This window comes from Nicotiana sylvestris, chromosome 5 (genome assembly GCF_000393655.2).
Source record: "Nicotiana sylvestris chromosome 5, ASM39365v2, whole genome shotgun sequence".
Lineage (NCBI taxonomy): Eukaryota > Viridiplantae > Streptophyta > Magnoliopsida > Solanales > Solanaceae > Nicotiana > Nicotiana sylvestris.
In genome coordinates this window covers 62,609,984-62,622,015 of record NC_091061.1, presented here as the reverse complement: position 1 = coordinate 62,622,015, position 12,032 = coordinate 62,609,984, and the positions used below count along the sequence as shown (strand labels likewise).

Genomic DNA, 12,032 nt, shown 5'->3' with positions numbered 1-12,032 from the left:
TTAATTAAAATTTAATTAACTAATATTAAAATAAAACTATTTTTGTTATTTTTCTTTAATTTTTAAATACTAAAACAATAAAATTAAACTAATAAAGTGGTAATAAAAAATAAATTAAAAATCGATAATAACTCAAGTAAATATTTAAAATGCTAAAACTAACTTAAAAATTGTGCGGGTCAAAAATTACGTGCTTACATCGGGTTTTGTCGTTTTTTCGATTTTTTCGGTTATTTATCGGTTTTTTCTTAAATATAAGACATACACTACCAAACACATATTCCGGCGACCACATTTTTAACGTAACACTATCAAATCAATTGCCCTTTGAGAAATCTATTATTTACCAAGATATATTGATGATAGTTGAATCAAATAGTGATGAATAATTTAAGGACTCAATTAAAAATATATTATTTTTAACACGAAATGGATTCTTACACTTAACAAAAGAAAACTACCAATCAAACTAGAATGTAAAGGTAAAAAACTATACTAAAAGTGCAAATTTTACCATAATTTTTTTGAAACTTTGTATAAAAATATACATATATATAGGTGTAATAATAAATTTAAAATAGCTACTCCTATAATCGGTTTGGTTCGATTTTTTCGGTTTTTTTCTGATTAAAACCAAAACCAAACCAAATTTGATCAGTTTTTAAAATTCAAAACCAAAACCAAACCACATAAAAAAGTATCGGTTTTTTTGGTCGATTTGGTTCGGGTTTTTATGAACACCCCTACATGTAGCTATGGCTTTAACTCTGTGTGTGTTGCTATTCCAAATCTGTGCTCGTGCCCACCAAATCCAGGGCATAAACGCTATGAGTTTTAGGTTGAAAACACAGGTTAAATATATGTGTAATCCTCTCTATACTTGTTTTCACATATATACATATAATGTTCGCGTCAGAGCTATGGGAATAATGAAGGCTGAAGTAATAAGCCATTCTAAAATTGTTAGCGCTGAGCTATGGGAATAATGAAGTCTTCTATGGAAAAAATGACTCTTTTCATTTGTTAATTTTATTGACATAAAAAGGGCATACCAAATAAGCCTCTATTAATTGATATTTTTAATCCAGCAAAACTTTCTTTTCAGATGTTCTGTACAAGAGCTGCCAACCAGTAAAACTCTATGGACATATTCACATGTCCAGGGTTTAGATTAGATTAGTTACAAGTCTAACCATGCTTACCACTAGAATAGCTGATCCTGAATATCACATACAAAGAGTGACAGAAGCTTTAAAACATGGATACTAGTCTCAAGTAAAAAATAAAGAATTTTCATTAATTTATGGTAAATGTTCAACTAAATGCATATGTGAGATAGAAACTAACCTCTTCTAACTTCAAATAGGAAATACCAATTGCTATATGTATAACTGAAGCATAATAACAAGAAAGCAAACCATCACAAATAAATCAAATAGAATCCAAGATTGAGTCAACATCTGGTGTTATAATGATACGTTTAGTAAGCTCCCCAATGTTAGAACAATGCTTCTCTTCTGTATTAACAGCGACAACATCCTGGGCAAACGAACAATCCATACCTGGAGAAACCTGCAGCGCATTTCCAGATCAGTATTTCAGTGCGTTTAAGTTATTTACCATCAGCGTGAAGATACTTATTTTAACAAATCTGTCTCATGATGAATACACTTCTCCAGTTAAATGATTTTTAAGGCATATGCTAGTTTAGCTAAGTGTAAATTAGTTGCTCCTTCCAAAGATACAAAATGAAATTCATATGAAACAAGTTCTAGTTATATAGTAATGAAGCAAACTTACATCATAAAGGGTATCACCAAGCTTCAATTTAATCGCACCACTCTTGTACACTAACATTTTACCCATGAAGCCCCTAGGTAATTCGTTTATACTATAGGCCTTAGCCTTTGAAGGCCTTGAGCTGCTCGCCTCACTGCCTTCTGTTTTAATCGATTGCTTCAACATTGGCATGGCCGTTGGTAATTGAATGAAGAACATCTTTTCCTCGAGATTCTCCTCCTAACAATTATTGATGTAAATATTCGTGGCAATTACTTAATAATAAGTCTGAAGCCAAACCATCAAACAATTAACTAACCATTAGACCAAGCTCCATGGCTGGTTTTATGGTATTTTCATCGTAACTCGAGCTTCGCGAGGCTTCCCCAAATTCTTCCTCGTCAAGAAGTTCTGCAATATAAGATCAATACTTTGATTATGTATAATGGTTAAAGGTGCGTGTGAATGGTAAATCATCATATTAAAGAATCTGAAATAAGCAAACCACAACCCAAACTGAAAGAGTTCGGCTGCTTAATTAAGCTTTTCATGTCTCGATATAGGGTGTGCTCTTTGTCTTTCCTGAAAGATAGCAATTTGGTTTTCATAGCATTGGCTGAACTTTACCTGGATTTCCCGAATAGGGCCTCCTCAAGGGAAGAGTCGTAGGATAGTTGGTATAATAATCCTGAGATACAAAATGAGAAAGAAAACATCAGGCACAAGAACGTTTGCAGCGGAAAACACTGAATACGAAGTGCATTAATCTTTAAAACCAACCCATGGCTCAGTGTATTCTTTCTGCACTCGCTGCACGCCCGTACCACCTGTAAAACCAAGACGACGTCAAACAAGCTGCAAATATCCATATAGCAGAAAGTAAAATGGTTAGAGAAAACACTTGCCGTTGGACATTGAGCTGTCAAACTTTTTATGACCCTTGAGAGGGCCATACGATTTCAATGCAGATGATGAACCTCCATAACCAAATGCAACTTGAGTAGGTCCTACAGAAATTCAAGGAAGAAATTCTAAGAATATCAAGATTAGTAGGTCCTATATATCTTGAAGTAAACTCATGACAGATTTCCAAAAAGCATTAAGAACTAGAAATGTAAAACAATTGATCAACATATGCTGAGGGTGGAAAAGGTATTGAATGCAGGAATTGTCAATTTCCAATGTTAGAAGCTGTAAGAGTTAAAATGCTGGACATGGGCTAGATTGTATAACTTCTTTGTTTTTCAGTATAATAGACATGTTAACAGCATTGGGGAACTGTCAAATGGCAAACTTCACCAGTAACTACACTTGCGCAAATTTCGCATTTGACACAATTCTTGTCATAAGCGAAGATGCCAATGATGACGTATTGTTGACACTTGATGTAGATTCTTCTTGTTTATTGTCTCCCATATTTGACACAAATATTATTTAATAGCTGACGACACAAATCAAGATTATTTCCTTTCTGATGTAGAAGATCAGACTAAGCTGCAACTACAGAGCATACTCAGACAGAACCTTGACTCAGTTACCAAGATAAATCTTTTCTGATGTGGAAGATCAGACTATGCTGCAACCACAGAGCATACTTAGACAGTACCTTGGCTCTGATACCAATTGTTGCGGAAGCCAAATGTATATAGTGTGAATAAGTCACAACTACTATACCAAAAATTATGACAGCCACCAAATAATAAATAAGACAATAAAGCAACAATAAAGGGAACACCAGAATTTACGAGGTTCGGCTAATTTTGCCTACTCCTCGGACACAACCAATATTTTATTCCACTCCAAAAATACAAGTGAAATAATACTAAAGAGAGAAGATACAAATGCCTTAAACAGATGAGAAGGCAAATGAGAGGTGTGTTTAAATCCTAAACATTAGGCCTTCTTTTATAGGGGGTAAATCCCCCCAAAATTCAAGTGCCCACCGATGTGGGACAAATTTGCCAAACTTCAACAAATCTCCACCTTGGCAAAATTCCACATCTTCAATTTTCTCTCAATAACAAATTTTGATTGTGTCTTCATCTTTAATCTTCAGTTTTCAACAATGTTGATCAAATCCAAACAATGTTGAAACTTGACCGCAGTCACCACCTTTGTCAGCATATCAGCAGGATTCTCTGTAGTATGAATTTTCTTCACCGTGACTCCACCTTCTTCTATGATTTCTCGTACGAAATGATACCGAACATCAATGTGCTTCGTCCTTGCATGATACACTTGGTTCTTCGCTAATTGAATAGCACTTTGACTATCACAAAAAATTGTGATACCTTTTTGTTCAACACCAAGCTCCTTTAGCAATCCTTGAAGCCAAATTGCCTCTTTCACAGCCTCTGTAATAGCCATGTACTCTGCCTCTGTTGTAGACAAAGCAACTGTTGACTGCAAAGTAGACTTCCAACTAACTGATGCCTTTGCAAAAGTAAACACATAACCAGTAGTTGATCTTCGTTTGTCCAGATCACCCGCAAAATCTGAGTCACAATATCCAACGACAGACTGATTGTCTTCCTGCTCAAAAACTAACCCGACATCTACAGTATTATGAATATACCGTAGAATCCACTTCACAGCTTGCCAATGCTCCTTCCCTGGATTGTGCATATATCTGCTAATAACTCCAACAGCTTGTGAAATGTCAGGCCTTGTGCAAACCATTGCATACATCAAGCTACCAACAGCATTTGCGTATGGTACCTTTGACATATACTTTCGTTCAGCTTCATCCATTGGCGACATAGTAGTACTTAGCTTAAAATGGGAAGCAAGTGGAGTACTAACTGGCTTAGTCTTGTCATCTATGCCAAAACGTTGAAGTACTCTCTTCAAATATTCCTTTTGAGATAAACAGAGTTTCTTTGAACGTCTATCTCTAATTATCTCCATGCCAAGAATTTTCTTTGCCTCACCCAAATCCTTCATCTCGAACTCCTTCTTCAGTTGAATCTTCAACTTATCAATTTCTTCCAAATTCTTGGAAGCTATCAACATATCATCAACATATAGGAGAAGATATACAAAAGAACCATCTTTAAGCTTGTGCAAATACACACAATGATCGTATTTGCTTCTCTTGTACCCTTGCCGCAACATAAACTCGTCAAATCGCTTGTACCATTGTCTAGAAGATTGTTTCAATCCGTACAACGATTTTTCAAGTTTGCACACCATATTTTCTTTTCCAGCAACTTTGAATCCTTCTGGCTGAGTCATGTAGATTTCCTCCTCCAAGTTTCCATGTAAAAACGCAGTTTTTACATCCATCTGAACTAGTTCCAAATCCAATTGTGCTACCAAAGCCAACATAATTCTAATGGAGGAATGTTTTACAACTGGAGAAAACACTTCATTGTAATCAATTCCCTCCTTTTGAGCATATCCTTTGGCCACCAATCTTGCTTTGTAGCGAACATCTACTTGGTTAGGAAATCCTTCCTTCTTTGCAAATACCCATTTGCACCCAATTGCTTTCTTTCCCTTCGGGAGATTGGCCAATCTCCATGTATGATTCTGATGAAGGGACTGTATTTCATCATTCATGGCAATCCTCCACTTATCTTCTTCTGAACTTTGGACAACGTCTTTATAAGTGGTAGGAACATCATCAGCTACAATTGAGGTTGCACAAGCAACCGTCTCTATGAGACGAACAGGTTTCGTTATTGTTCTTTTTGGCCTGCTGGTTGCTATTGATTCAAGTTGTTGTTGAGGTTCCTGAGTTGGAATCTCCTCTACTGGCTCTCCTTCCAGAGGGTAATCTTCATTTGTTTCCTCCTCTGCTTCTTGTGTAGGAAAAATAAATTTTCCCTCAAACTCCACCTGCTTAGAAGCACCTTTATTTTGTTTGGTATCTTCTGTTACCTTATTTACCATAGATTCATCAAAGGTAACATCCCTGCTGAATATTACTTTCTTTGTCATAGGACACCATAAGCGATATCCTTTGACTCCAGAAGTAATTCCCATAAAAATAGCCTTCTTTGCCCTTGGATCTAATTTTGACTCCGTCACATGATAATATGCAGTTGAGCCAAACACGTGCAAAGAGTTATAATCTACAGCAGGTTTTCCATACCATTTTTCAAATGGTGTCTTGCCATCAATAGCAGCAGATGGTAAGCGATTAATGAGGTGGCATGCATATGTAATTGCCTCAGCCCAAAATTCTTTGCCCAAGCCAGCATTGGACAACATACACCGTACCTTCTCCAGCAAGGTCCGGTTCATACGTTCTGCCACTCCATTCTGTTGTGGTGTATGTCTAACAGTGAAGTGTCGGACGATGCCATCATTTTCACAGACCTTATTGAAATGATCATTTTTGTATTCACCTCCATTGTCTGTGCGAATACACTTGATCCTCCTGCCTGTCTGATTCTCCACCATCGTCTTCCATTTGAGAAAAATTCCCAACACTTCATCTTTGCTCTTCATTGTATACACCCATACTCTTCGGGAAAAATCATCAACAAAGGTTACAAAATAGTGCTTCCCACCCAATGAAGGTGTTTTGGAAGGACCCCAAACATCAGAGTGTACATAATCCAAAATGCCTTTAGTATTATGGATCGTTGTACCAAATTTAACCCTTGTCTGTTTCCCTTTGACACAATGCTCACAAAACTCCAAGTTGCAAGCCTTTACTCCTTTTAACAATCCTTGATCTGATAGAGTTTTCAAGGATTTTCCTCCAGCATGTCCCAAGCGCATGTGCCATAGCTTGGTTGCTTCTGCCTCTTTGTCGTCACTGGATGTCACTGTCGCTGTCCCAATAACTGTACTGCCACGATAGCGGTACATATTATTATTCTTCCGATTAGCCTTCATTACCACTAGTGCACCGGAGCATACTCTCATCACTCCATTTTCTGCAATGATTTTGAACCCTTTTGATTCTAGGGCTCCCACAGAGATGAGATTCTTCTTCAAATCCGGTACATATCGAACATCTGTTAATGTTCTGATCATTCCATCATGGTTCCTTAATCGTATTGAACCAATGCCATATGAGGTAAGAGGGCTGTTATCCGCTGTGTGGATGACTCCATATTCTCCTTCTTGAAATTCCACAAACCAGTCCCTGTTGGGACACATATGATGGCTACAAGCCGAGTCCATCAACCATATGTCTGATGATGTTAATGACTCTGTTGTAACTAATGAGAAGTCTGAATCATCACAATCAGCTACATTTGAATCCATAATGGCCTTTCCATTGTTATGTTTGGCCTTATTCTTCAACTTCGGACAGTCTTTCTTCCAGTGCCCTTTTTCTCGACAAAAGGCACATTCATCTTTGCTGGGTCTGGATCTTGACTTGGATCTTCCCTTCTTTGTCCTCGTTTGACTTTGAGGACGACCCCTCACAAATAGTGCTTCTCCTTCTCCGCCCTTCTGTTTTTCTCGCTTTCTTTGTTCATAGCTGTACAAAGCCGAACAAACTTCTCTGAGAGAAACTTCGTCATTTCCATGGAGTAGAGTAGTTTCAAGGTGCTCGTACTCATCAGGAAGTGACGCCAACAACATCAAGGCCAAGTCACCATCATCATAAGTTGTATCCATATTTTGCAAATCTGTGACCAACTTATTGAAACTGGTGATATGTTCATTCATCGTGGTACCAGGAACATAGGTGAAGTGAAACAGTCTCTTCTTCATGTACAATTTATTTTGACTGTTTTTCTTCAAAAATTTATCCTCCAGTGCTTTCCATAATTTACTTGCAGAAGTTTCCTTTGTGTATGGATATTTCTGCTCTCTAGCAAGGTAGGATCGAATGGTACCGCAAGCAACACGGTTGAGAATCTTCCAATCTTCTTCTCCAATAACATCTGGTTTCTTTTCTTCAATGGCCAGATCTAGCCCTTGTTGAAAAAGGACATCTAGAACCTCGCCTTGCCACATCCCAAAATGTCCGGACCCGTCAAAAATTTCTACCGCAAATTTCGCATTTGACACAATTCTTGTCATAAGCGAAGATGCCAATGATGACGTATTGTTGACACTTGATGTAGATTCTTCTTGTTTATTGTCTCCCATCTTTGACACAAATATTATTTAATAGCTGACGACACAAATCAAGATTATTTCCTTTCTGGTGTGGAAGATCAGACTAAGCTGCAACCACAGAGCATACTCAGACAGAACCTTGACTCAGTTACCAAGATAAATCTTTTCTGATGTGGAAGATCAGACTATGCTGCAACCACAGAGCATACTTAGACAGTACCTTGGCTCTGATACCAATTGTTGCGGAAGCCAAATGTATATAGTGTGAATAAGTCACAACTACTATACCAAAAATTATGACAGCCACCAAATAATAAATAAGACAATAAAGCAACAATAAAGGGAACACCAGAATTTACGAGGTTCGGCTAATTTTGCCTACTCCTCGGACACAACCAATATTTTATTCCACTCCAAAAATACAAGTGAAATAATACTAAAGAGAGAAGATACAAATGCCTTAAACAGATGAGAAGGCAAATGAGAGGTGTGTTTAAATCCTAAACATTAGGCCTTCTTTTATAGGGGGAAAATCCCCCCAAAATTCAAGAGCCCACCGATGTGGGACAAATTTGCCAAACTTCAACACTATAAACTCAACTTATTACAAATATCTACAGAATATTACCATCTAAAATTCAGGTGATTGGAGTCACACCATAAATGTCATACACACAATAAAGGGATATGATAGAGTTTATTTTTCTAAATAATGAACCGACTTCCTTCTTCGATCCACTCTTATTCACCCTTACTGATTATTGACATGTAAAAGTCGTTTTTTCAAAAAGATCAAAAAATCATCAGGTAAAAAGATGTACCTTTCTTTTCGGCTTTAGGTTTAATTTTAGCAGAAACTTCCTACAATTAAAAGCAGAACACTTTTATGTTAGACCACAAACCAAATCATTAAGCTATACTCTTTAATAAATTGAAACCAGCAAAAGTATAAATACATTGAACCGCTGCATCAATTCCTCTGCTTTAGCAGCATCAACCTCCTCTTCAACATTTTCTCTGGAAGCAATAAGAATAGCCATTTATAGTCCCAGTAAAGAATAAGAAAACTAGATACATCCAACAGATTCAAGTTTTTGATTATTACGGTTTAGGCAGAACAGTCTTTTGTGCTCTACGAGGAGGTCCTTTGGGTGCAAATCTCACCTGCATAAATCAAACAAACATTGTATTCAAACAACAATAATAAGAATCAATCAGATATATAAAACAACACACAAACATATCGAAAAGTATGTACCTTTCTAGGTGCTTTGGTTGTATTTGAAGCCAAAGGATCTGAATCCATGAGAGATCAATGCAGTAAACTTCTGTCACAAAAGAATCAAGAATGCAAAGTTTTTAATAACTCATGATCATACACAATTCACTAAGCTCTCAGAAGCATAGCTTATGTATACTACATATCACTTGTACTGGAAAAAATAGAAATACCCCATTTTAATATTCGCATAAAGAATCGATTTATGAGCACCAATGATAAATACAATAACCATTCAGCATCCATAAGAGAACCCCATTATAATTAACACACCTTGATTCTTTATTTATTGCTTTTAAAAGAATTAATAACTATTATTAAGATCAATTGATTGAGTATATTCATTATTGATTGTGAGAAATATCTCACCAGAGCAATAGGTGCACTTAATGGAGAGGAGGATTTTGTAGGCACGAGATAATAGGGGAAGAACTAAGAACGGGGAGTTGGAACTGATAAGCGGTTGTGTAGGGTTTAAGAGAGGTTTCTAAAGTAAACATGTTCTTCTGTTAACTATTGTTTGGTCCTTGCCATTATGCCATATGCGTAGTGCTCGCGGTAGTACTATTCTATGCACACTTCGTCTCATTTAACAAAAAATAAAGATTTTTTATTTTATAAATATTTATGATATATTTATATGATAATAAATGATTCATTGATAACAAAATGAGAAATCTAATATTATTATTTTTTAAAATTTACTTTTTCGACAAATGAAAACTAAAATGTATCACATTAATTGAAAATACTCTTGCCCAGGGGTGTTCATGCTTCGGTTTGGATCGATTTTTTCTTTAAAAAAATTCAAAACAAGTAAATCGACTTTTTTAATATTGGAACCAAAGCAAACCAATTAAGTCGGTTTGGATTGTTTTTTTTTTCGATTTTTTTGAATTTTGTTTTTCCTTTTATGTATCGATTCGGTTTGGATAGATTTTTGTTGATTTTTTGATTTTTTCGGTTATTTATTGGATTTTTCTTAAATATGATACGTACGCTACCAAATACATATTCCGAAGACTATATTTTCTACGTAATGCTATCAAACAAATTGCTCTTTGAAAGTTTTATCACTTACCAAGACATGTTGATGATAATTGAATCAATAGTGATGACTAATTTAAGGACGCAATTAAAAATAGATATTTTTAACATGAGATAGATTTTGTTCTTAGCAAAAGAAAACTACAAATCAAACTAAAATGCAAAGCCAAAGAACTAGATTACTATAATAGCAAAGAACTAGATTAATATAATAGCAAAGAACTATACTAAAGTGCAAACGATTAATATACCATAAACTTTTAGAAAATTTATATAAAAATATACATATATATATAGATGTAATAATAAATTTTAAATAGCTACTTCTATAGTCGGTTTGGTTCAATTTTTTCAGTTATTTTTTATTAAAACCAAAACCAAACTAAATTTGACCGGTATTTAAAATTCAAAACCAAAACCAAACCAAACCAAAAACGTATCCATTTTTTAGTCGGTTTGGCTCGATTTTTTGAGTTTTTATGAACACCCCTACTCTTTCCCCACAATAAAAAATCGAATGACACTGCCACCGAATTACTTAAAACAAACTAAATATAACTAGAGTTTAGATTGATAACCTATAAAGGAATCTCTTGAATATTAATAGTAATTAAATAATGTTTTTTAAAAAATCTATACTAAATCTTTATGTATGTCATTTGTTGAGATGGTTAGAATGACAGCTGGTGACAGTTGTGAAGCTGAATGCTTAGAAGGTGACAAAGTCAGTTAGGTGACAACTGTATACTGTAGAAGATTTAATTAGTTAGTTAGTTAGTGGAGTATATGTTAACGTGTATAGTGTGTTAGGATGATTTTAGCCATTGTAATCATTTTCATTCTTTGCAATTGAGATCTAATTACTTCAAAACCCTTCTTTTTCTTCTTTCTTCCTTTGATTTGATCTGAGCTTCAATTCTCCACTCTTCAATGGTGGAATTTATCGTGGTATTAGAGCTTGAGTAAATCGATCGAGGTCAGAATAGATTCAAGTTAGCTTTTGTGAAGCTAATTCTATTCGTCTAAGTATTTCTTTTCTCAGAGCTTTCAGGAATTCAACTATGGTGACTTTAGATATTGAGAATCCTAAACATTCGTTATTTATGTAGCCATCGCACAATCCTAGCAATGTAATCATCTCAGTTCAGCTAAAAGGAATTGAAAGTTATTCAGTTTAGAGCAAGGCGATGGTGATTGCATTGCGAGCGAAGAGAAAATTAGGGTTTATCGACGGAAGTTGCACGAAATCTCAGTTCACTAAATATCTGGGCGAGGACTGGGAGCGTGTCAATGCAACAGTGTTGACATAGATTATGAGGTTTGGTTGGATCTTGAGGATCGATTCAACAAGGTCAATGGTTCTAGAGTCTACAATCTTTGGCGAGAGATAGCTACAGTTTCTCAAGGTATCTCTAGCATCTCTGTTTATCACTCTAGGTTGAAGTAATTGTGGGATGAATATGGCTCTCTTATACCCTCACTTCCCGTTACTGCTGGAACAAGAGATTTCACTGAACATTTAGAACAACATAAACTTTTTCAATTCTTAATGAGATTAAATGAATCGTATGGGAAAATGAGGAGTCAAATTTTGTTGCAATGTCCATCACCTTCAGTTAGTCGTGCTTTTGCAATGCTGATAAATGAGGAGAATCATAGGAAAGTCTGTATGTCTAATTCACATATTAGTTTGGCAAATGAGATGAGTGATGCTACAGTATTCATGAGTACTAGGGGGAATCCAGACGAAATTTAAGAAGTTCAATGACTTATACTGTGAGTATTGCCATTTCAAAGGTCACACCAAATACACTTGTCACAAATTACATGGGTATCCACCTGGTTACAAAGGAAAAAAACAGCAGCAACAATACATAAAAGCAAATGCAGCTATGAA

General features: G+C 35.6%; 1 protein-coding gene across 1 annotated transcript; it reads right to left on the bottom strand.

Annotated features, from left to right (window-relative positions):
- Positions 1–1,271: 1,271 nt before the first annotated feature.
- On the bottom strand, positions 1,272–9,185 carry LOC138891227 (uncharacterized). The gene is made up of 10 exons (XM_070174415.1): positions 9,068–9,185; positions 8,915–8,973; positions 8,766–8,826; positions 8,631–8,670; positions 2,685–2,786; positions 2,560–2,606; positions 2,407–2,467; positions 2,099–2,190; positions 1,801–2,019; positions 1,272–1,572 (listed from the first exon to the last, which is right to left on the bottom strand). Exons 1-10 carry the CDS (start codon positions 9,113–9,115, stop codon positions 1,432–1,434), a joined length of 870 nt encoding a protein of 289 aa, XP_070030516.1. The 5' UTR covers positions 9,116–9,185; the 3' UTR covers positions 1,272–1,431.
- Positions 9,186–12,032: the final 2,847 nt, after the last annotated feature.

What these genes read in the sequence shown, in the direction of transcription:
- LOC138891227 (XM_070174415.1), bottom strand. Translation starts at nt 9,115, where the DNA reads ATGGATTCAGATCCTTTGGCTTCAAATACAACCAAAGCACCTAGAAAG. An exon ending in AATTGATGCAGCGGTTCAAT is followed by an intron (nt 8,671 to 8,765) that starts GTATTTATACTT and finishes TTTTAATTGTAG; the next exon opens with GAAGTTTCTGCTAAAATTAA. An exon ending in CCATGGAGCTTGGTCTAATG is followed by an intron (nt 2,020 to 2,098) that starts GTTAGTTAATTG and finishes AATAATTGTTAG; the next exon opens with GAGGAGAATCTCGAGGAAAA.